At 50.6% G+C, this 23,861-nt stretch overlaps 8 protein-coding genes and 1 non-coding gene across 10 annotated transcripts in view; 6 read left to right on the plus strand and 3 right to left on the minus strand.

Moving 5' to 3' along the window:
• Window positions 1–149: 149 nt before the first annotated feature.
• Window positions 150–2,290, plus strand: TERG_03093 (uncharacterized protein). 2 transcript variants are annotated; one of them, XM_003235992.2, is made up of 2 exons: window positions 150–940; window positions 1,030–2,290. In XM_003235992.2, exons 1-2 carry the CDS (start codon window positions 385–387, stop codon window positions 2,115–2,117), a joined length of 1,644 nt encoding a protein of 547 aa, XP_003236040.2. In that variant the 5' UTR covers window positions 150–384; the 3' UTR covers window positions 2,118–2,290. The 2 variants fall into 2 exon arrangements, with proteins under 2 accessions (XP_003236040.2, XP_047605841.1); XM_047749512.1 differs by having other exon boundaries at window positions 150–2,290.
• A 690-nt stretch (window positions 2,291–2,980) lies between these two features.
• TERG_03094 (uncharacterized protein) lies at window positions 2,981–7,954 on the plus strand. The gene is made up of 2 exons (XM_047748022.1): window positions 2,981–5,533; window positions 5,659–7,954. The coding sequence occupies exon 2, from the start codon at window positions 6,414–6,416 to the stop codon at window positions 7,341–7,343; it is 930 nt and encodes a 309-aa protein (XP_047603995.1). The 5' UTR covers window positions 2,981–5,533; window positions 5,659–6,413; the 3' UTR covers window positions 7,344–7,954.
• TERG_10526 lies at window positions 4,273–4,382 on the minus strand. The gene has a single exon. It is a non-coding gene; the product is annotated as a tRNA-Ser (tRNA).
• Window positions 7,955–8,155: 201 nt separating the features above from the next.
• Window positions 8,156–9,411, plus strand: TERG_03095 (uncharacterized protein; the record flags this gene model as incomplete). The annotated part of the gene is made up of 1 exon (XM_003235995.2): window positions 8,156–9,411. Exon 1 carries the CDS (start codon window positions 8,533–8,535, stop codon window positions 9,409–9,411), a length of 879 nt encoding a protein of 292 aa, XP_003236043.1. The 5' UTR covers window positions 8,156–8,532.
• Window positions 9,412–10,255: 844 nt separating this feature from the next.
• TERG_08771 (uncharacterized protein) lies at window positions 10,256–13,340 on the minus strand (the record flags this gene model as incomplete). Its single annotated transcript, XM_047749007.1, has 4 exons — window positions 10,256–10,858; window positions 10,888–11,949; window positions 12,005–12,901; window positions 12,957–13,340. 4 exons carry the CDS (start codon window positions 13,338–13,340, stop codon window positions 10,256–10,258), a joined length of 2,946 nt encoding a protein of 981 aa, XP_047603996.1.
• A 3,666-nt stretch (window positions 13,341–17,006) lies between these two features.
• On the plus strand, window positions 17,007–17,994 carry TERG_11948 (uncharacterized protein). Its single transcript, XM_047750984.1, has one exon. It carries the CDS (start codon window positions 17,418–17,420, stop codon window positions 17,775–17,777), a length of 360 nt encoding a protein of 119 aa, XP_047605842.1. The 5' UTR covers window positions 17,007–17,417; the 3' UTR covers window positions 17,778–17,994.
• A 75-nt stretch (window positions 17,995–18,069) lies between these two features.
• On the plus strand, window positions 18,070–19,908 carry TERG_11949 (uncharacterized protein). Its single transcript, XM_047750985.1, has one exon. The coding sequence runs from the start codon at window positions 18,501–18,503 to the stop codon at window positions 18,825–18,827; it is 327 nt and encodes a 108-aa protein (XP_047605843.1). The 5' UTR covers window positions 18,070–18,500; the 3' UTR covers window positions 18,828–19,908.
• A 1,158-nt stretch (window positions 19,909–21,066) lies between these two features.
• TERG_03096 (uncharacterized protein) lies at window positions 21,067–21,426 on the plus strand (the record flags this gene model as incomplete). The annotated part of the gene is made up of 1 exon (XM_047748023.1): window positions 21,067–21,426. One exon carries the CDS (start codon window positions 21,067–21,069, stop codon window positions 21,424–21,426), a length of 360 nt encoding a protein of 119 aa, XP_047603997.1.
• A 768-nt stretch (window positions 21,427–22,194) lies between these two features.
• The window catches only part of TERG_03097 (uncharacterized protein), a gene marked incomplete at both ends in the record, with an annotated part of 2,093 nt that continues 426 nt past the window's right edge, over window positions 22,195–23,861 (minus strand). The window contains 2 exons of the mRNA XM_003235999.1: window positions 22,195–23,171; window positions 23,289–23,826. Coding sequence (XP_003236047.1) covers window positions 22,195–23,171; window positions 23,289–23,826 — 1,515 coding nt within the window. The remainder of the gene's footprint in view (window positions 23,172–23,288; window positions 23,827–23,861) is intronic.

Raw genomic sequence — 23,861 nt, forward strand, 5'->3', positions numbered from 1 at the left:
CCGTCTTCCTGTCTCGTCTTTCCCTTCCCTTTCGCCGGTTGTCGTCAGCAGCAGCAACCTAGCCAGAGCCGTCGTAGCGTATCATGTGAGCGAACCTTGACGGACAGCAGCCTCCATATTCGCCAACAACAGCAGCAGCAGCAGCAGCATCAAGATCAAGATCAAGGTCAAGCAGAGCGGCATCATCGCTTCTCCGTCCGTCAAAACTCCCCAGGGCCGGGGTCACGCTACGTCTTCGGCCAGAACAACGGCTCGGACAAAGCAGCGTCGAACGCTTTCCCCCTGTTCCCCAAACGGATTCGGAGGAGCATATCGTCGGACGGCCTACGCCACGATCTAGACCGGCACTTCTCGTCCTCGTCCTCCTCATCGTCTTCGTTGGCCATGCAGTTTTTGCCCAAGCAGAACCGACAGCTCCAGCTGCCATCCTTCGAAGAGCTGGGGATAGCCACGCCATCACCCAACAACATGCCCAGAGCAGCAGCCCACCAGGAGAGAGACCAGCGGCCGTCTACCTCGCCCTCTGGCTCGTTCATCGACGGAGCCATACCAGCAGCCTCGCCGTCGAAATCCTCGTCTCCCTTTGCTGACTCTCCCAACTCGCGGATGGACGTCTCATATCCATCTCCACTACCCATCACGCCGCCCGAATCGGATGATCATGTTCAATGGAATCCTGCCGCTACAGGTGCTCCCAACAATGACTCGTCTGAAGCCACTGTCCCTACAGAGGAGGGATCTTCCGGCGTCGCAGAGGTGACCATGAAGGAGGAACAGCCCCAGGATAGCTGCACTCCCAAGCAATCCACACAACAGCAACCGGACCAGAACAACCCGGACAGTGCAGATGATTCCCGTTCGCTGCCAATACCGAGCGGCATGCCGCTGCAGGACGGGAACGACAGACTTCTCTTTCTGCAAAAGGGAATTGTAACTGCTGGTACGACCATATGACACCCTTTTTTTTTTACCCACTCTCTCACCCCCCTCTTCATACTTATGCAAACTTGTTGCTGACTTTGATTGTAGTATCATTCCTTGCTATATCCAAGGACCCTGCAAAGGTTGTCCAGCTGGTCTCCCAAACTCTCCCGTGTCCTCCGTCCAATAACCTCCCCAACTCGAGCTCTCTCTCTCCTGCCTGCGTCTTTAGCCCCATTGTTCAGACGATCCAGTCCCGTCTCCAACCAGACCAATCGCCCTATATCAACATCACCCATGCAGTGCCGCCAAAGTTCTCCCTCTCCAGCCTACCAACATCTCCACCGAGCACACCCAATCGTCTCTTTCCCGGAGACGACTATTTTAACATGACTGTCTTCTCTAACGCTACGGCTGCACCTCACTACCCGTTCACCAGCGCCTCTTCCTCGTCATCCTTATCTGGCGGAGCACAGTCACAAGCACCATACGTGCCCACGCCGATTGTTCCCCCATACAGCGTCAACATCGCTGCCGTCGAGCGCTACCTTCCACCAACCTCAACATGCGAATACCAAAACCTCTTCACCACCAGCGGGCCGTCAGTACTTCTAGATCGCCTTCGAGAACTTTCGCCTCGTGACGGTACCTTACTCCTTGTATACCCCACCCTCCGTGGCGCCCAATGCTTCAAACAACACTATCTCAACCCTATCCTGGACCCTTTACTACGCAACCTTGTCGGCCTACACTGCCTGCCTTCTGACATTGGTACGGCACTTAGCTCCACACCTGCGCTCAAACACATGGACCCCTTTGAGACAATGCACTCGAAAGTCTCTCAGCTTTGTTCCTCCCTGACATATCGCGACCGAACCACGTTTACTCTTTCATACGCCTCTCCCGGTTGCATCCCGCTCTCCCGCGACCTCTGGACAGAATGGTACATTGCCCAGGAATCCCCTCGCGCCCGCGAGATACTTGACTACTGGCGCAACGATCACCGCACCCGCCACCACACCGCCAGCAAAGGTATGGGTATGGATAGAGAAGTTACTAGTGCCATGGTCCTTCGGGATGTCGTCGACGGCATCCGCAAGCGAGCAACGACCGAGCCCATGGACGACGCTGAGCGAGAAGGCGTGGAAGTCGGCATCTTCGTCATCCGGCGCTCCCTATCACAGTCATCTACATGATTCACCTACAAATCACTAGCAAACAAGCACGATGGCATTGGCAGAACGAGTTTCACATTTCCAGAGGAGGAGTTCTAGGTCTTAGATTCGGTTTATACCAGGTTCGGGTCTGGTCCGGTTAGGTCTTTAACATGTCAAAAAACGGGGTTCAACAGCGCAACGCAACATGAAAAAAAAAAAAAAAAAAAAAAAAAAACAACGGAGTCAGCTTGCCAGGATATCAGGAGTTTCTCTACATCTACTTCATTTTCTCGCTTCCCTCACCACCATATCTACTGTGTCTCCTTTCCCTTACCCCGGCATACATTGCGGGTTCTCTACTTCCTTTCAACCCTCCCATCCCTTTTCATTTGTAACGAGGTACAGGCAGGTAAAAAAACACGGGCTTGGATAAGGGGGCGTTTTATGGAAAATCTTCCCATCTCTTTCCAGTTTTCGATTTCCAGGAATGTCTTCTCAACTACTTTCTCTTTCCTTTCATCCCTCATCTCTTATCTTCCTGTTTTCCTAACATCCCATGATGGCGTCCCCCTTTTTCTTTACTCGTTATTTTTCTCATTCTGTTTCATCTCATAACCCACCCCTTTGAGTGCCCTACGTCTGTTTTTTTGCCTTACTCTTTTCACCGAATACCCCCTACCTATTTAATTCCATGTTTAGAATAATACATATGGATCTCGTTTAATACTGCTCCTACACATACGAATCCCACTCGTACTTGGCATCACTCCCGTTGTCAACCCCTGCCCAGGGCTCTGACGTAGAATGGCCTGCGACCAAAAAAAAAAAAAAAAAAAAAAAAAAACAAGCTTATCCGTTAGTTCAACGGTCGTCCGCTGGCTTGTTTACGTATGGAGTTCCCGCTTCCTCGCCTCAGCCGTAACCCTACCACCTTGGCCTCGTTTTAGAACTACTACGTATATCAGTTAGAATAACGTCTACATCTTTATTCTCCGCAAAACCTTTCCTTTCTGCCTGGTGAGATTGAGCATATTTGTTCCAAACGGCATCCGGGGTGGGTATTTGATGCCCAACGCATCATTTTCGAGAAAGAAAGCAGCCTTTTCGGCCGGCTTGAATGCGCCATCCATGCCATATAGGGCTTCGAAAAGAATAACAGCTGCGAGTTAATGAAGTCGCAACGCTGCTTATCCCGTCACATTTGATCATTCTTCTCGAAGGAGATGTCGATCGATAAATTTTACCCATACAATGCCCAAACTTGAGCCTATCAGCCTGACGGTGCATGTTCCTTATACCCGTCGCTTCCCAACATTATTTGACTCGATAACTACCCTGAAAAGGCGCCTCAACGAGCACTTTGGACTCGAAGGAGCCGTGCCCTTACCGCATGTTAATCCAGGTATGATAGCGATAGCCGCTGGGTTACAATAAACTGGGTTTCTAGGGTCTATACTGAGAAAGTGTCCGCCGTATTTATCGTTGAGGGTAAGTCGCGTGTTGCTTGAGAATGGGCACAGTTCAATAGGTGCTGACGAGAAAGCTATCCAGGGAGCCTCCGTGGCAAGAAAAAGGTCGTCTCAACTCACATTCTATACCGTGAATATGTCAAGCCTTGGGTTCAGCTTGGAATGATGATGTTCGCATGCTTACCAAAGTGATGCGCACGATGTATGAGAGACGGCAAAGCGCTTTCCAAATGTGACACAGACGAAGTTACACGTACATGTGGGATAATAAAACTTGTCTCCGTTCGATTGGCAGGTGGTGAAAAGAGCTGCATCTGCAGTTGGAAACTTCCAAATGGTTATGCATGTGTGATTCTCGATCTCTGAGAGGTGTCCTCAGGGATTATATCAGGTTTGAACCACGCCCGTGGTGGTTCTCCTTCAAACACGGGAACGGAACTTGGTCCAGGTATGTATATTGAACATAGGCAGGCTCTGCCGTATTGAACTCCACAGAGCAGAGGACGGCCGGCCTACGGATGGACGTGAGCACCCCTTGTAGCAAGCATCTGTCCTCAATCACCTGTAACAGCGTCGACGATCCAGAACAAAAAGTCCAACAGAAGAGAGCTGCCACATATATGTGCTCCATATTATATGATATAACTGTCTACAGACAGAGGGTATCATGTTTGACATCCAAAAAAGATGCGTTCCTCTGGTCAAGCGGAGGAGAAAAAAAGAAGCGACACCGCAGGGATTCGAACCCTGGCTCCCGAAGGAATTGCATGGCTATGTATGCAGAGAACTGTATAGCGGTAGCAGTGCAACGTATTAACCACTCTACCACAGTGCCTCGGTCAACGCCCGCGTTTCCTGCTTTGCGGCCAGACAATCGCAGTGTTTTGTTTCCGTTTGTGGATTTGGACACGCAGAATAAAGAGGTCATGTGATTAAAGACTATTCTAGTCACGTGCCATATCGAGCCCTCGTGCGAAGGCCCGGAAAGACATAATATTATTTTGACGACGACGACAAGACGCATAACAGAGCAGCCAGCGAACTCTGCTCAGTAGCCTTATTGAGTACCTGATGGACGAGAAATGCTGGAACTTCTTAGACTAGCTAAACAGATAACTATCTTCCATGATAATCAAAGTATACCATCTAGCCATCCACTTAGTCAAGAACATATATCTTCCACTTACAGACCAGCAGCCTGCACCAACCTCAGCTCCTCCACCGTTTCAGTCCTTCTCTATTGTCTTCCTGTGAATGCAATTGAATACTGGATGTATTGGAAGGATCCATCCTTCTATGGGAGCCGCTCCACGTGATGGCGGCTAATGGCATCACTTTTATCCGGGACCCGTGACATCTGTGGCCGCCGGGCTGCTGACATCAGCACAGAGGAAGAAAAAGCGACTCCAACTTTGCTTGTCCTGACGCCGACGACGACAGCAAGCCGCCGGCGCCAGACGATGTGTCGCACTTCACCGAGCCCGGAATCCTGCTCTACAGAGTCCTCCGTCACCTCCTGTGGCTTCTGATTCACTGCCTTCAGTTCCACTGCACTCCTACTCCTGCCGCCCGTAGCCCCAAGCCAAAACACCCCCAATTGGCGCCTCTCTCTGCTTCCGCCCTCCATTCGGCCTCCCGGCATCGTAAATCCCTACGTCCTCCTCCCAGCGTTGATATCTTGATTGTACATCCTTCTATACTTGCATTACCCGCAGCTGTTGCTGTATTGCAAAGATACAGACCTCCAGAGGGGGGTCTGCCAGCTGCCGCGCTTACACGCTACATCATCTGCCGCAGACCTGCAATCTAGCATCGTCTTGCAGCGTGGTCAGATAGCTAGTTGGAAGCCTGAGAATATAGGCAGTCCTAGCAAGAGAGCGATATTCCTCCTCCCTGCTACCTAGGCTATTCTCGCTACCTTGAAAAGATTTTTTTTTTTTTTTTTTTCTCCCTTGCTTCCTGTGTTGGCTGGATCGATCTAAACAGGTGTGGTTCTCCTTTCACCTTTCCTTTCGCCCAGATATTCTGTTCTGCTGTTTTCGTTCTATAACGTGCTGGCTGTGCTTGACTCGGCTGAGGATGGGTGCTAATATTCAAAGTTGTCCCAATAGCCCAGCCTTCTCGCCTCCGTGACGTTGACGACTGACTCGACTTGCTCGGGGAAGAAGCGCTCTACTCATCTGGTGGAATAACAGACAACATCCGCGCAATGGCCTACCCTGCAGCTGCTCCAGCATCTCCCTCGGCAGCTACTGGGCCTTCGACAGCTCGTTACATCGACACCCCACCTCCAGGCCAATTCCCACTTTCCAAGCGAGATAAGCGACGCAATGCCCTCCAAGACCGAGTGAACGAGCTGAAGGAGGCCTTCGGGAATAACAGAGACTATCATTTCCGGCAGCGAGTGCATGAGCTTCAGAATGAGATGGCGTTGATCTCAAATGCACAGGTCTATGAGGACTGGCCCATCAGTGACTCTCCAGAAGATGTTGCAAAGCAATTGACACAGTTAGCTGCCAGTGGGCAGATAACATCTGACACTCCAATCTCCGGGAGATGGTATTCGAACTTCGTTCAGGAGATAAATCGGAGTAAGGAGGAGAGAGATGCAGAGTTGGCTGTTATGATGGTAAGTTCCGGCACTTTTTGTGACTGGAAAGTTCTTTTCCTTTCTTTGACTGGGTGTTTTATAAAAAGAGGTTTTCCATTTTCTGATGTCTTATAGAACCGACATCGTGACTCTTTGAACCGCATCAAACAAGAACGAGATTTTCGAATCCAGCTCGCTGCCGAAGAGTACAAGCGGCTCACAGAAACCATCCGTGAACGACTTGTCCAATCAGTTTCCCACCGAAAAAACCGGCTTATGCGAGAGAAAGAACAGTTGGATGTTGCTGACACCAACGCGTTGCTTCTCCACCCTAACCAGTTCAGCATAGCTAACCCCGGCAGTCCTGGTGGGATCCAGGGCAATCGAAAAACAAGACACACACGACATAGACTTGACGCCGACGACATCGGAGGCGGCATCATGAGCGAACCGATCAATAAACGCAAGCGCAAGGCGATAGACGAAGAGTTCAGCGCGTCTCCAAATCATGACGGCCTGTCGACCCCCGCAGACCGAGCCAAGTCGAGAATGTCCCAGCAGCAGAATGCACCGGCGTACAATATCCTATCTTTGTTCACCGAGAAAGAATTGGCCATGCACAGCAATGCCGCCCACGTCGCTGCGGTCCACTTCCTCTCTGCTTCCAAGCGTGCCAAACAAGCGAACCAGAACGCAAACGGACAGTCTGTAGACAAGGACGAGGCATCTGGTTCCGGCGATGCAAGCAGCCAGGAAGACGCCACGCCTGGAGCAGCCGATATGGAGCGCTCGGCGAGCCAGAACGTCCACGCGACTCGTTCCACCCGCACTAATGGCACAGGTGCCTTGAACCTTCTCGGAGAATTAACGGAAAAGAACTCTACTCGCACAAATCTTCCCTACTACATCCTGGGTAGCTATCATCAGCGACCAAATGGATCATCAAGCGCACCAACTCCACCCGCTCTGATGCCGGAGGAGATTGAAGACGACCTTGCACGTATCGAACGACTGAGGAACACAAAGCCACCGGGTTGGATAGATACTCGTTTAGTCAATAGCCTATTGACCACTCTCATGGGCTCGGATGACGAGCAGCCTCCTGCTCGCAACAACAACAATCCACCGAAAGTTGGTTCTTTGCACCCCGATTTCCCTCCAACCATGGACGTTCATCTAGTCCGGGCAAATCCTCGGAAATCGTGATTTTTTTGCTTTTTTTTCCCCTATGGCTAACGGAGTACTTCACGATCGAATATGGCGAGGATATACCAGGGAGCTTTCTTCTTCCTTTCTTTGTTCTCCCTCCCGCCACCCACCCCCTTTTTTACCTTTCTTTCTTTATGGGCCGGCGGACACAGCTCAAGTGTTATAGGCGTTGCACATACAAATCTCACCACAGGCGGAAATCTCCTTGTTTTTGCTATTATTCTCCATTTCGACTTCTGTCGCCTTTGCTCACTTTTTTCTTTTTTTGCCTTTGATGATGGGCATACACAAGGGCACAGTTGGGTAGATCATTGGCTACATCTGCATGCTGTACGTGGGGTGGATGCCATGCCATGCGACACAGGAGGAAGATCACACAATGGGCGATTGTTTGTCGTTGAATATGGAACCGATCGCTGTGGCTTTAGCCGTTCCAGAGCTGGCGTTGCGCGAGCATTTTGTTTAGGTGATGGGACTTTGTATACCTTTTGACGTAATACCCTGCATGAATCAATCAAGCACATTCTTTGTTGTTTCTCGGGTCAATGCCTTCTTCCGATCCTTCTTTCTCTTCCTCATGCCCATGCCCGCCGTGAGGATGGTTCTGCACGAACCCTGGTAGAGCGAGCGAGCGAGTTTCCTGCGCACTCTGTACGCCGGTCCCTGTATCCGGCGCGGGGCAGGTAGTAGTTATCAGCGACACCTAAGGCCCAGGGGGGATACATTTGCCGGTCCCGGCTACAAGGTTATCAGGCTCGATATATATTGTGTAGTTGGCTTCAGCTCTTGGTTCCGCAAGCTAGGAGGGGCCTTGGTTGAGGCGCAAGCCCTAAGCGGCGTCGATGCTCTAGCAGTCACTACGACTAGCTCGGAATGCTTCTTTAATATTTCCTTTGCCTTCGAATGACGGCTCGCTTTTGTTAAGTCGCTCCTTGGCATATGCGCATGCGAGGCGTACGGATGCTTCTGAATGCAGCTTGCAAGGTGGCCTGCATGGGGAAGTAGGTGTACGGGGGGTAGCAAAGGAGAAGCACCTACCTATTTATATAATATGTAGGCCAAATATCTCCCTCCTTTTCACACACTCACATCCTTCGAGTTTCCTCTGCAACCAATTGTACATCAGGCCCCGGTCCATTCTCGCACTCTCCTCTGTCTTGACCCCTGCTTATCTAGGCAATTGATCATGTCGGCTACTGCTACCACGACCACATCTGACCCCCAAGTCATCCTCGAAAACGATGTCAACCACATACCCCGAGGCGATGTAGAAGCCCCGATGCAGTTTTTCGAGTATCCTGAAGATGGATCGGAGCCATATAATCTCATGGAGGGCCATCTCAAGGGCGGAACACAGCCCAACTACCCTCTAAGAACACGCACCATCTCCATAACCGACATCCGCGGTAAAGAGTCTGAATACTCGCTTGCAAAACATGGCTTCCAGGGCGTATCGAACGTGCCCTCGGCCGCGGATCCGTCGTTCTGTGACGAGGAAAACATCAAGTCAGTCTGGTATCCAGAAGTCGAGGAATTCGTCGGCGAGCTATTCCCCGAGGCCAAACGCATATTTATCTTCAACCACATTGTCCGCCGCTCTCAGCCTGGCGCGGAACACTCCCCGCTAATCAGCGCCCACATCGATCAAACCCTCACATCAACGAAGGAAGCGATAGGCCTCTTCTTCCCGCCTGAGGAAGTAGCAGAGCTTCTCAAGGACCGATACCGGGTGCTCAACATCTGGAGACCGATAAACGGTACGGTTCAGTCATACCCACTCGCCGTCGCTATGCCGTCATCGGTCCCGGATGATGACCTGGTGCGCATCGAGCTGCGGTATCCCCGGCATAAGAGCGAGACGCAGATGCTGAAGTACAGCCCAGCCCACAAATGGTATTATTGGTCTGGCATGACCAACGAGGATAGACTAGCCTTCATGATCATGGACAGTAAGGAGGACGCAGTAGCCAGGCGGACAGCCCATGCTTCCTTTGCTGACCCCCGGACCCCGGCTGGCGCAAAGCCCCGTGAGAGCATTGAGACTCGAGTGTTTGTCTTCGGCTAGGCGCTTCTTCCCTGCGGCCAAACCACACATCTATCTTCTTGCTTGTCAACGTAGTCTTTGTATACTGTTTTGAATATGAGCCTATAATTCTGCTTGACTTCCTGTGTTGACGTTGCGGCGGCAGTGTCACGTGGTAACGTATCAACTAAATATGACTAAGCTGCATAATATAAAAAGCTTCCTGATCTATCAATCAACGTCAACATCAACAGAAGACAGCAGGGAGAAGATAAGTCCGCAACGTTAGACAATACTGAGATACCACTAGGCTGAGGGGCGACCTGACGCGGCCTCGCATACTGAGGGCATGGCTTGTAGCTAAGCTACTTGCATCTTTGTGTCGGGAGATATCGTTCGAGAACTACGTAGTACGAGAAACGGTTAGGGTTACGCTAGTGGCACAGAAAGCTCTGATTTACAGCACTATTAATATGGACTTACTGGGATAATAACGTTTTTGCAGGATATAATAATGGATAAATGGATCAGTGCTTGCAGCCACTGGTGAGATGCTATAGATATATGGTCAACTCAAACTGCATTACTATGTTGTCTATAACACAAACCTCAATAAAAGCACATTAAGAGCTGGATATTTAAAACCACCCATTCCCCTGTAGAAACATTCTTCAAAATAATAAGATCAAAAACCAAAGAATACTCAAAACACAAAAAATATAAAAGGAATGTTATTTTGAGATGTCTAGTAAGACGGGAGAACTATTAACGGTCTAGCTAGACCTAAAAAGAAAACAAGACATCGACAAAGACATGACAAATAATAAACATATAAGAGATTGGCAAGCTTTGCCAGGCAATTGTTCACTTCTAAATGTTAGGTAATCTAGAGAGCGAACTGGATTAGACCGACCATAGCAGTAATGCCCATCATGACCCATTGAGACAGGAAGGCCTCAACGCTAGAAGCAGCACCGATGTAGGGCTCGGTGGTAGATGTTGGGTGTGGAACACCACCTGTAGGAGAGACGGTCATGAAGCCAGTGCTGCCGTATGGTGGGGTAGGAGCAGGAACACCGCCAGGAGCCGGGGTTGGTGCCGAACCGCCGTCCGATGTGGGAGCGGCAGGAACAGGGTAAGGGGCTTGGTGAGAAGCACCAGATGTAGGAGTGGTGAAGCTAACCGTGGGAATGACGATCGTCGTGGGGGGAACAGTGTGGTTTCCAGTCGCAGTAGGTGTGATTATAACGGTGACCGCTGGAGGAGCTGGGCCATTTGGAGCGGAAGTTGGGGCGATAGGGATGCCGGGTGGGAGGTTGTCGGTGAGGCCAGGATTCTTAGGAATGTAAGTGACGCAGATACCTAGGAAGAAGGAAAGTGCGGCCTGGGTCTCCTTTTCATCATCTGACCAAGCGCGGATACACTCGATAACCTTATGGGCGAATTCTGAAGACGGGCAGAGACAGGTGATATGGCTGTTGGAATCGCACTTGGGGATGGTGAACCAGGTCATCATACATCTGGGAACGACTGGTGGATAAGGCATTGGCTGTCCTGGCTGACCTGGTTGACCTGGCTGTCCAGGCTGTCCTGGCTGACCGGGTTGTCCTGGCTGACCTGGCTGTCCGGGTTGTCCAGGCTGACCTGGCTGACCTGGTTGACCTGGCTGTCCTGGCTGTCCAGGCTGACCTGGCTGACCTGGTTGTCCAGGCTGTCCTGGCTGACCTGGCTGTCCGGGTTGACCTGGCTGTCCAGGCTGACCTGGCTGTCCGGGTTGACCTGGCTGTCCAGGCTGACCTGGCTGTCCTGGCTGTCCTGGCTGTCCTGGCTGTCCAGGCTGACCTGGCTGTCCAGGCTGACCTGGCTGTCCAGGCTGACCTGGTTGTCCTGGCTGTCCAGGCTGACCTGGCTGTCCTGGCTGTCCTGGCTGTCCTGGCTGTCCAGGCTGACCTGGCTGTCCTGGCTGACCTGGCTGTCCGGGTTGACCTGGCTGTCCAGGCTGACCTGGCTGTCCGGGTTGACCTGGCTGTCCAGGCTGTCCTGGCTGTCCTGGCTGTCCTGGCTGTCCTGGCTGTCCAGGCTGACCTGGCTGTCCAGGCTGACCTGGCTGTCCAGGCTGACCTGGTTGTCCTGGCTGTCCAGGCTGACCTGGCTGTCCAGGCTGACCTGGTTGACCTGGCTGTCCTGGCTGTCCAGGCTGACCTGGCTGACCTGGTTGTCCAGGCTGTCCTGGCTGACCTGGCTGTCCGGGTTGACCTGGCTGTCCAGGCTGACCTGGCTGTCCGGGTTGACCTGGCTGTCCAGGCTGACCTGGCTGTCCTGGCTGTCCTGGCTGTCCTGGCTGTCCTGGCTGTCCTGGCTGTCCTGGCTGACCTGGCTGTCCAGGCTGACCTGGCTGTCCAGGCTGACCTGGTTGTCCTGGCTGTCCAGGCTGACCTGGCTGTCCTGGCTGTCCTGGCTGTCCTGGCTGTCCAGGCTGACCTGGCTGTCCTGGCTGTCCTGGCTGACCTGGCTGTCCAGGCTGTCCAGGCTGACCGGGCTGTCCTGGCTGACCTGGCTGACCTGGCTGTCCGGGTTGTCCTGGCTGTCCAGGAATTGCGGAGGTCATGGTGATAGGGCAGACAGTTGTGGTTACAGGAATCGTAGATGTAATAACTGTAGTGGAGCCAGTTGGGCAGTCGGGAACTTCTGGCGGGCAGCTGGTGATGGTCATGGTAGAAGTAGTGTAAATGGTGGAAATGGACTGAGAGGTCCAGGTGGTAGGAGCAGGAGAAGTTGGAACAGTAGTTTGGCCGGGGATACCTCCACTGCTAGTTGGGAAACCGCCGCTGGGGGTACTGTGGGGTGAGCTGGTGCCTGGAACGGTCGTGTATCCAGAAGTTGGCATGCTGTATGAAGATGGCATTGAAGACCAACTACCGCTCTCGCTGGTACCTGGAATGGTTGTGTATCCACCTGACGTCTCTGGTGGCGGTAGGCTGGTAGTTGGGAATGGAAGTGGTGGGAATGGCCATGTTGGGATGGTTGGTGGCTCACAGCCGAAATTAATCTTCTTGATAACAACTGCGCAGACACTGACTTTGCTGTGGACTGCGAGATGGAATCCAACGCTAGTAGCACCACCACACTGTTCGTTCATGATGGTCTGACCGGCAGGCGAGCAGCTTGCAAACTGTCGGCATATAGAGCCATCAGGCATGGTAAAAACGAGAACAATATCGACGTCAACCTCAGCATAGGCCTCGATAGAAACAATGGCCAATCCACCATTGGACTTAGAGATGGTGGGGATGTTGTCTCCACCTGCTCTGAGCAAAGCAGTGATGACCTTCCCACCGACTTCCAGAGCCCCCTTGACAATCCCATCCACGCAGGTGAAGCCAGAGAAGTCACAGCCGCCGAAGAAGTTTATAGCACCTTCAATGAGATCAATAAAGTCAAAGCCATTTTCCTGTTCGGGTGTACAATCTGGAGGTGTGTTGCCTGGAACAGGGTAACAGGGAGGAGGTAATCCATCATCTCCACCCCAGCACTATTAACAATGTTAGCTATCTGCCAGGTTAACGCCTTCTGAGTGAAGAACTTACGTCACCGCCTCCTCCTCCGATGCCTCCTCCGATGCCTCCTCCGATGCCTCCTCCAATACCGCCTCCGATACCGCCTCCGATACCGCCTCCAATGCCACCTCCGATGCCTCCTCCAATGTTTCCGCCAATGCCTCCTCCGCAGTTGCCATTAGGGCACTGAGGTTCACCACCACCGCAGTTGCCATCGGGGCACTGAGGTTCACCACCATCACCACCGCATTCCGGGCAGGATGGTTGGTTCCCGGGGTCAACGAATTGACTTCCGTCCAAACCACCCCAGTCACGGCGGACTAAGGTGCTTCCCTTGGCACTACCGCTAGGGATGTAGGCAGCGCTGGCCTGCTGGGCCAACAGGAGCGCTAAGGCTCCGATAGAGGCCTTCATATTGAAGAACGAGATAATTGAGTAGCGACTGTGTGAACCAGATGTAGTAAAAGATTGTGTCCGTATGGGAAATGGTTAAACGAGGGGCGGCACTAATGTAATTCGAGCCAGCGATATTAAGATTAGAGTAATAAGTAGCTATTATCTCTTGAGTAAAGAGATAAAGAGCCTTAAATAAACGAGGGAAGAGAAAAGAGAGTATAAAAGGGGAATGGGGGGGAGGGGGGGAAGAGGAAAAGATGATGGAGAGAAGTGACCAAAAGATCAAGGAGAATTGAGGGGGCTTTGAGGGTCATTTAATATCCCACCAGTCCGGGTATACCAAGCGTGAAGACATGTTATTTTCCCGCCCTTCCGTTTTGCGTTGAAAGAGCGCCGCCCGCCTATGGGGGTGCCTGCGCTGACGGGGGTTGCCACGGCTAAGGAAAAAAGGGAACGCAAGTTTCTCCACAGGTGCTTCCTCGAGGTCAATGGTTTGTTTCGCGCTGCCCGGCTGAAAGTGTAGTATGAGTATCATCATGGGTATAGTTGATATGGAGCGCTGTACTGTGTAGCGCTGGAGCCCAAAGTTCGCGCCAGGGTGGGCAGAACCGACAGGGGAAGCGAGAAGCTTGCATCAGTCCGGATTGCAAATAGCGTGTGGATGGAGTAACTATGGCATGACCTTGCCCTATCCCATAACGGGGTGAAGCGCCGGGGTGTTTTGGGCCATTGCCAAGCAGATTCACGGCAAAAGCAAAGAGCAGACCATCCTCCAAGCAGAGCAGCGAGCTCGCCATATCTCAATAACCGCCGGCGGTCATATTACAATCTAGAAGCAAGGGGGCAATTCTGCTGGTTTGAGAGAGTGGATTATTGTTGCTTGCATCAGCGTCCATTCATTGCATATGGCTAATGCGCAGGGCTGCCTAGGGGCAATCTTCTTTCTCCCCCTCCCCTCCTTGTTTTTCCGCTTCCAGAGCTCCTCGTCCGGCTAAATTTAGCATATTTGCACATCCACACAGACAAGTCACCGAGGCTAAATGCCGCCGCGAGTTATGCTACTGGCTCAACCGGCAATGCGAGGCCCCCCGAACTCTGCAGAGGCCGTTTTCGAAACCGCCAGCCCCGACCTCGCCCAACGCATCTGCGACGCATCCTGTCTGCAGCGCCATGTTGTCGTCCCCTGCAGCCTCCCGCCGGTCCTGTCTCTGCGTCCTCCATAGCGTCTGCAGTAGCAGCTGTTGGTGTCGCCGCCGCTGCCGACGTTGTTGTTATTGTTGTTCTTTATTGCCGTTGAAGAGCAGACGTTGGAAGTTCCCAAAAAGGGATGCTGACTCAGCAGGTACATCCAGCGACTTCCGCCGCCTGCAAATTCGCCGCGCAGCCTCGAGTATATCAAAGTCACCGCTAGCCGCTCATCCACGACGCAGCTGGACCAGTCACACGGGGCTTGTCGCTGTCGAGCGGGAGCTGCAGACGGGCGATCCAGCGGCGAGGAGATGCCTGGCGCACATCACGGGCGCACAAGTCGATTGCCCGCTCCGCACACGGTTTCTATTTTTTGCCCAGGTTTGCTCCAGCTAGCACCTGACATTGGCTCTGAACTGGAACGGGAACTGGAACTGGAACTGGGGGCCGGTACAGGTCGAATTGACTGCACTTACCTCCACTGCTGGCTGGCGGGCGTGAATCTGGCTGCTACTGTGCTCTCGCGGAATCTCACAGGCAACAGTGCTCCATTCTGCATGGCCCGCCCCTTGTTAGTTAGCGCGCCGGCCATCGCTTCTCCACCTAGCGAAGCTTGATTCTTAGCAGGTCTCAATGTGAAACTGCAAAGAGGAGAGAGCCAGGAGAAGGGAATGTTGGCATATGTACATACTCCATTGCCACGCTGTACGACGGCTACTTCGCATGCTGTCTTTCAGCGTAACGCCTACAACAGACACCTGTCTAAATCATCCATATTCTACCTGCGGATATACTCCTGACGATGACGTCCCGGAAATGGCTTTTGTCTGAAGGGTAACTGAGAAGACAGGGACGAATGGCAAAAGGGAGCACTGATGTCGTACCGACATGGCTAGCTCACGGAGAATACTCGCCACACTTTGCGATCGGTCGTTAGGATCTCGTATCCTGACAGGAGCTCACATCCTCTCCACCGCAGCGGAAAACACCTTTTCTTGTGCACAATAAACCATGCCGGAAGAGTGGATTTTCCAAGGTTCCCAGCTCGGCGTTTGAGCCACAGCAGGGAAGAAAATCTCTGGGCCTTGGAATGCCTGAGGGAGGGGAGAAAAAGACGCCCTATTAGGTCGTTCCTGAAACTTCTTCTCTCCCTGGTCCTTGACTCTGGGTAGATCAATGGAACCCCCGGCCCAGCGGTGGTTCTCAGCAGAAACCTTCAACACAAGCCCAGACTGCCAGAAAAGACTTTCCCATCTACCGAGCATTCCTAGGAAAAGGCACCAAGCACCTGCACCCCTCTTCGGGCGGAGTTTCCCCGTGCTGGAAAAGCGCGTTTCAACTAACTACACAGCCACCCAACAATGGTCACGACAATTTTTTCACTCTACTCTACTTGTCAGAAGTACGCGAGTTGTATGGATAGCTTTTACCAGTGAAGAGACCAGTCTGCTGGCGTAAATATTGATTCAGGTACGGGGTCTTCCGAGATAGTTTGTTCAAACCTCAGGGGGGGGGGGCTGCAGGCTGTAGCATTCCGGATGCTTGAGCCAAATACATCCCTACCTGGCCAGGGTATATTAGACAGTTTATACCTCCCCTTCTTTCAACCCGGTCCATCTTCGTGTGGAGGAGGAGGCTTATGGTGCCTGGCGGAAAAGGTCTCACAGGAGACTTTACCCGCAACGTTTACTTGGCAGGGGTAACTCAAGGTCGCTTTGATTCGACACCTTGGCTGTCGAATGATAACACTTTGACCCAAGCCGAAAGAACATCCTACTTCAGTGTCTCTTTGTATTCCGAAATAATATCTTGTTGGGTCTCAAAGTTAAGAAGGGACGCCTCTCGCTCTTCGAAGTAGACTAGACTTCAGCACATATCTTCCATAAATATGCAGTATTGCCTAGGTTTCTTGCTTTTCCGGAGTCCCCGAGCTCCCCTGGAATAGGTCTCACCAGCAGACCCGCCATTCCTATAGTGCAAAATAGCCCCTTATACTTGACCGACGACCGATTTATTACTTATTACATTGCACTTATACCCGCATATAAATAGACGGTCTGTCATACCTATTCCATCGAATGAATGGATTTCATAGTGCCCTGCTTCTTCCAAACGCTACTGCATCCGCAGTAAATTATAGTCCAGTCCCATGGACTACCGGTGTACTTAGAACATAAGATGCCTCCGCACATGTGATCCACAACCAGATCATGCATAAAGAGTGCATATACTCCGTACATAACGGCTGCAGACTTAGCCCCGAGTAGTGTACTTAGAAGGCCCAGGGGCTGCAGTTAATGTCGCAGCAGCGTCTTCCAATCGGTCTTTAAAAGGGGCTCGGCTTTCCGTTGTTCAGGTTCCTCACTCCTTTGTAGCTACTCTATAACAAGCAGGAAGAAAAAAATCCCTTTCTCACCAAACAGAAAATGCTTTGAAGAGATGAAACAGGTAGCATCGGTTAAATAAAGGGGCTGCAGAGTGGGCATTCCTGCAAGACACCCTCTCGCTGCCTTGGAATTGTTCGGCTTTCGGCACCTTCCAACATAACACTTGATGTCATGGTCTCCTCTAGCGAAAGGCGAAGCTACCAATCAGGCCAGACCGCTATGGAGTCCCGGCTGTTCAGGGTGAGACGAGGCAACGCGAGGGCTACGGAGTACTCGAGACACGTAATACTGTGCTCTTCCGAGTACTTAGTATCGTTGTTATTCCTGGAGATCCCAACCTTTCGAAAGACAGGAGTAATTATGATTGGGATCATGGAGAGGAGCGAGAAGAGAGGAAAGAGGCCGACGTAATTAGTTAATACGACATGTACATATTCTGTCAATCCACGCAAACTCAAAGGTCGTATGGATCCATCAGTTTCGGTAGCCAGTTTGGCCATTCATTCTTCCAATCCGATGCATGTGCGGCGAGAGTATATTCCTGGTAGCCCAGGTACCATCCAGCCTCTTCCTAGTCAATCAAAGTAACCTCATATTTCCAGCCTTTCCTGCTTGGATCATGAACTTCTTCTTGACAATGATATTGTCGCATTGTAGGTCTGCTTGTGTGAATGCAGACTTGTCTCGTGAATGCAGCTCTCTCTTTCCGCCTGCGAGCGGCGTAACTAAGAATCGTTGCCTCATTCAAGTCCTCTTCGATCTCGACCGGTCCGTTGATCGCTGGATTTGGCTCCACGCTTGTCGAACATCATGGTCCGGGAAGGCTGACGTCCGAGAAAGCTGTAGTATCTTGGAGATGGCAAAGAACGTAGTTCTATGAAGTAGCTAGTCCTTGGGCGTTGCCCTGATATCCTCCTTTTCGTCGGTGATGAGGGTGTCCCAATATGTCTTCGGTGTTTGACCGTCGATTCATTCCACGACCATATAGTTCATTTCAATTCTGGAGTCAGCGTCCTAAATTTCAGCTTCATGTATGGAACCCAGGTGTCGGTGACCATCCTCATAAAAATGGTAATTTGGCCCCTGGAAAAGGAAAACTGCACAGGCGAGCCATATTTAACTGCGTATTTATCGTCTATATAGACAATTTTCGCATCTGTAGGCTGGGAAAGAAGGGGGGCATAGCTTGGGTAGCAAGAGGGCCAGGGAGATCTGGCGCCGTACATTGAATATCAACAAGCGTCTCCATCAATATAGGCTGATCAGATATCTCGCATTCAGAACTGTATCTAGAATAGCTATTAGATATCTGGGTATTAGAGGTAGTTATTGTGTCTGATAGTCAGCAAGTGACAATCCTCCGCGTGGTGTCCGTTGGAAGAGCCGCATTGCAAGGCTGAGCTTTGACGAACTTTAACCGACCTGATTGAAATCAACAGCCACGCCGTGAAAGACCGTGTCGTTCATTCAAGCACCAGCTTCCCATTGTTACTCGATACGAAAGATACCTTGACCGATACTAATAAATGTTTGGTCTCATTCACTACTACCCGAACAAGGAAATATCGTATTTAACCACCCAGCAATTTATTATCCAAGTAGAATGTTGGTTAGGATGTTGAATTGGTTTATATGCCCAAGCAAGTGGCCGCCTGATAATTTCTCACTCAATGCATTTACTGACTTGTATACCCCTGAGACAAAATATCACACGTTTTTTAGTTCTATTAAGTCAAGCTATTACTATTTAATTGACACATTGGCTAGAGTATACTGCGGGCGTGAGGAGTTTACTAACCTTCTACATTTACATACAGAGGCGGCAGCTAACTACATGAACAGTATATCTACGTGTCCAAATCAGCAATCTTCTGTGGCTCTATTAAAAACCATGGCATTTAATGAAATTTTGAGGGCCATACGCGCATAAGTCCATTTGATATCTGTATTCTTCCTGAAAAAGGCCACTATTCTTATTTGACCAACGATTTTCCAGCATCAATGGCGTGGAAGTTTATACCCCCGATCAACAGGAAGACTCGGAAGACATAGGGAGAGATTGAGATTCCCCCCATTTCATCTGGAAATCAACGTCCTCGGGGCCCTGGTTGTATACTTAGGAAGGATTCAAAGAAGTTTCCACTACTATATTTGAATTGATCGAATCCGCCTCTTCTGAAAACGATAACTAGCAATAACCTAACCATTGCTGTCGTCAGTGAAGCGGCTAAACTATGTATACAAGCCACGTATATGAAAGCATAACCGGGGACAACAGCATCAAACAGATGTCCTTCTCCAATCAACTAATTAACTACCTAGTAAAGCTCTATGCTGTAGTCTTGCTACGCCGTTTTCAGATGACTGCAGGAACTAGCGGGAATATCGACTCACTCAGGGATAACACTCACTAGGGCCAGAGGGAGTACTACTTACTGTCCATACCTGTACGTTGGCTACGTACAATCCACTACTAGCAAACGCAAGGCCTTGTGCACTCCCCAGGTTTTCTACCCAGCCCTCAAATCGATAAAGGATATCTCGTATATAAAACTCTATATTCTTCGCCTTCTCACCCCTCACCCGGCTAAAAACGATAGATCAAGTCCCATGAAGCCACCCTGCAGGGTATATACCGAGTTGCTTACGACTCATGCATCCACCACGTCCGCTTTTTTGGAATCAACCAAGCCAATGGCCGAGCCTAAGAAGACATGTCTGCGGAACGCTCTCAACGAGCTTTCATCTGAGACTAGGGAGGAGGATGAGGAAAAGCCAGATTAGACGGTTTCGTTCCAGGGTAAAAAGAGCTCTCTGGCACTATGGGAATACTGAGTTACTTTGACTTCAAGGATGTGTGCGCTTCTACGGAGTACGTATTAATTCTTCTCCCGAACAGTATGATGGTGCGGTAAATATTGACTCCAACGAGTCCCGTTATGCTTGTCAGAACTGGGTAGACGATGCCCTTAAGGCCGTTAGGGCGAGGGGATATCTGGAGTGATTCCCCCCTCTTGCCGGCGGTTTAATTGCTAGGGATTGTACGGAGTAGTTGCGCAAAACTACCTTCTTAGCCCACAGTCCACGATATCAAGAGCGCCTGAGATACCATACCAAGCGTTTCTCCCGACCTTGTGGCCCCCGTCGCCGGAGTTTTGAACCGTGATCAGTACAAGGACAGGCTGTCTTGGTTCCGCAGAAACAACCGTCCTAGCTTTCCACTGCGATGGAACGATCCACAGATTCTAAACAGTCGTTAGCTTGCCCCTGACTAGCCGACTAGCCAGTTAACTACACAAAATCGCGGCACTCGCAGCAAATAAATTGCAGGGGGTAGCATGCATGCCTCTTCAGATTCAAATCCAAGGACAGATTCCCCTGTTAACTCAAATCGCATCATGGAGGGCTATTCTACATATACGACCCTGCATATCTATCTGATCACCTCCTGGTCCAAACGATAGCCCCCAAAAAGACAAACCATGGACACGGGCTAGTAAGGCGTTCGAGGAGCCGAAGGAACATTGCTCTACTCCGTACTGGCTCACCCGTTAACTGCTTGGCTAGCTAGAAAGTTAACCCTCTCTGCTTGCCCACGGAGTACTCCATATGCAGTGATGGCTTCACACCGGGGAGGGGGGTTTCAGACAAACTGTGCCCTCTCGTGACGAAGTATCTTGTCTGAAAGGAACGCTGAGAGCGAGGCCAGTGCTTCATCAGCCCATACTTGCCTTACACTCTCTCCGGATCTCCGATAACTATGCGGCATGTGCGAGTACGTAGTATGTATCATCTTCCATCTTCATCGTCGAGCGAACTGTCGATCGATTGAGGTAAATAAACCACACCACCTTTTAAAGGCAATTCCCATTCTCGTATCCGTCTGAGAGGCTTTTTGCCCCTTGCTGACGAACTACAGTTGTTGGCCGTCTAAGCTCGCGCTTCGGTCAAAAGGGCCAGGGGTGTGTTTTCGATCACGATATGTTCTGATCGAGAGCACATGCCGGCTGCGCATAAGCTTGGATAGCGAGGACATTGACGAGACCAAGAGGCCAAGTCAGGCTGTTCTGCTCTTCCTGTTTCTTTTCCTGCTATATCCGAGTTCTGACCGTCTGTGGGTTGTTACGTGAAGATGTTTAGGTAGCAGGTCAGGGGAAGGACAAAAGGAGATGTGGAACGAGATCGTGATATGGGGGTTCTCGACACCAGGGACGCCTTCTACAAACCCTTTGCTATCTATGTATGGACAAGATGACAGGGAAGTTGACAAGATCCTCTCGCTCAGCAATCAAAGCTTTACACATGTCAAGCACTATGACATGATATCAGCCGCGCGGAGCCGGAATAATGGGAACAAGAAAGGAGGTAAGCAAGGCAAACTACGGCAAGCCATGAGTCTGGATAAGAAACGTGTGGCTATTAGAATAATCATAAAACAACAAATGAGATGTCCTCAAACAGGATCAAACGACTGGAGGTCAAAGAAGAGAAGAGTGACAAACGATAAGCAAGAATTTGACGTCATATAACTTTTATCATCATCAAAAACAGTAAATCAAGTTGGAATGTACTTCTTTTTGGGATGCCAGCATGATATATAATTTCCTTCCAGTTGGCTCCTTCATGGCGCGTGTCCGATTGCCCTTTTTTGTTTTATTTTTATTTTCTTCGTTCCTTGTTTTATTTCCTATTGTTCAATTAGTCGGCGACACTCGAGGTGCTCGACACGTAAACACTTATCACAAAACACTAGACAGGCAATATTCGTCAATGGAGTATAAGTAACACAATTGCACATGCGAGTATCAACAACCGCGACATAATCATATAGTTCGAAGGCAACAGAAAACAGAGGGTGGCAATATTATTATGGTGTTCGTTTATACCGTTGATATGTGCTTTGGTTCTTCCCAGCATTCAGGCAGGTATATCGATCACTATGCAAACAGTAGAAAAGAGAAGGGGAGTTTTTTTTTTCGCGAGAAGATCAGTCAGTGATCATGTAGTGTGATATGACTGAAAAGAACTGAAGCAGAAGTTGGAGGGAGACAATAAAAAAAAGTTATTCAAATAAACATCGAAAACATCAATTCTGACACTGACAGCACATTAGATAGATGAGTAAGACACGTATAGTATGGCGCTACTGTAGCGCGTCTCTGTGTGCCTGCGCCTGCGCCTGCGTAGCTAGTAATATAGCGGGCAAGAGGGGAGAGTTGGTGATCCATTGCCGTGTTTATCGGTTTCTACTGTAGACCGACTTCAATTGTGTCATTCCGGATACATATGATTCCCTTTCAATAAGCAACAGTGTTTCTTCTGCTGCGGTGTGAGTCTACCAGCTTTCTCCGAACAGCCTCGCTGCCAAGGTATGTGCTTGCCTGTCTCTTTCTGGTTGGAGTGCGAGGATTCGAGCGTTTGAAGGCACTAGCAGGCTGAGATGGAGAGTTTGCAGGTAAAAACTCCCTGTGATGGGGGAGACGGATCAGTGCCTGATATCTATTATGATTGCGGCGGAAGGCAGTAACAATGCCGCGATCAAGGTGGTTGAGAAGTCGTTCAGCACTGCTGGCCTGGGTAGGGGTCTCGTCGTTGTCTGTTGCAGTACCAGAAGGACGTCGGGGTGTTGGTGTTTGACAACCAATAGTAGATGTAGCAGCTGGGGAAGTTGGCTCATCCGAGTCATCCCTTTCATCGTCAGACGAATCGTCGCTAAAGTTGATGAAGTCATCGACGTTAAGCATGGCTTCGCTGTCGTCTTCGTCTTCATCGAAACTAGCATCCATCAAGTAGCCGTTGGTAGGGTAGAATGCCTCCGGTGGGCCCGTGACCTGGCCTACTGAGTCATTTCCCAGTGCACTCATCATAAGGTTGGCATTGGAGCTTAACATAGGGCTCATGTCGGTGTGACGGGGCGATACCAATGCATCGGTATCACTGTCGTCGACATTGTGCATCGTACTAGTACGAGGCGAGTTGTTGGCGGTGTTAACCAGGCTACCGGCAGCTGATTCGAGCCACTCATGGCGGGAAGATGCATATGGAGGTATAAGAATTAGCTGTCTGCCGTTGGGAGCAACGACAGCAACTGGTTTGTGTGGATCAGCAATGAAGGTTCCTCTCAGAGGTCCTCGCTGAGGAACACAAGATTCGGCCTTGTTTTCCTCATCACCGGAGAGCGAGGCACTCGACTCTCTGCGGAGAAGGGACCTTGGATGAGTGATGGTGGCCAGAGGAAGGTAATCCTCCTCATCCGTGGTTTCACCATCATCAGCTGCAGAGAGGAACAGACGATAGTCAGTATATGAGAAAAAAAGAAATATTTTAGAAAAAGAAACGACAAAAAAGAATAAGCTGATCTGCTTCGTGAAAGAAGCAACAAGGAACCTACATTCGTAACCACTGGAGCTTCCCATCGAGTTATCGGACTCCTCCACATGATAGATGTTATCAGGCAAGTCACAAAAGTCACTGTTGACAAACAGATCAAGGGAAGTTTGTGATCGCCCAGGAGTCGAATCCGTCTCGATCATGCGTCGTAGATCAGGGTCAAGTTGATCCTGGTGTAAAAAATCAGGAAATAGCTCATCTTCATCACTAGATTTATCGGAGTCGGACGAGTCATCCGTCTCAAAGTGAACCCGTCGTTGAACAGGTGTTTCAGCCGCCTCGCTGGTCATTCCTGCATCAACGGCGTCACTGTGTCCTCCAGATTGTAGGAGAAGATGCTCATCATCGAAGAAAGAGCCAGCAGAGTAAAAGGGGCGGTGCTCAAGGTCATCTAACCCCGTCCATTCGTCCCCTCCGCTGACACTACCGGCCAGCCTGCTTAATGTAGACCTTTCATTTTCAGATTCAAGAATGATCTCCTCTTCAATTTTCTCCAGCATCAACTCTTCATCTTCGCCATCACTGACTTCGTCAACACCCTGATAATCATCAGAGTCGTCGGAATCGTCGATAT

This window comes from Trichophyton rubrum, assembly GCF_000151425.1.
Source record: "Trichophyton rubrum CBS 118892 genomic scaffold supercont2.3, whole genome shotgun sequence".
In the NCBI taxonomy this organism is placed as follows: Eukaryota; Fungi; Ascomycota; class Eurotiomycetes; order Onygenales; family Arthrodermataceae; genus Trichophyton; species Trichophyton rubrum.

Bases quoted from the DNA above. Each gene is read 5' to 3' on its own strand.
- TERG_03093 (XM_003235992.2), top strand. From the start codon at position 385: ATGCAGTTTTTGCCCAAGCAGAACCGACAGCTCCAGCTGCCATCCTTC. The intron at 941-1,029 runs GTACGACCATAT...CTTTGATTGTAG, and splicing joins AAAGGGAATTGTAACTGCTG to TATCATTCCTTGCTATATCC.
- TERG_03094 (XM_047748022.1), top strand. From the start codon at position 6,414: ATGCGAGAGAAAGAACAGTTGGATGTTGCTGACACCAACGCGTTGCTT.
- TERG_11948 (XM_047750984.1), top strand. From the start codon at position 17,418: ATGTGCGGCGAGAGTATATTCCTGGTAGCCCAGGTACCATCCAGCCTC.
- TERG_11949 (XM_047750985.1), top strand. From the start codon at position 18,501: ATGTTGGTTAGGATGTTGAATTGGTTTATATGCCCAAGCAAGTGGCCG.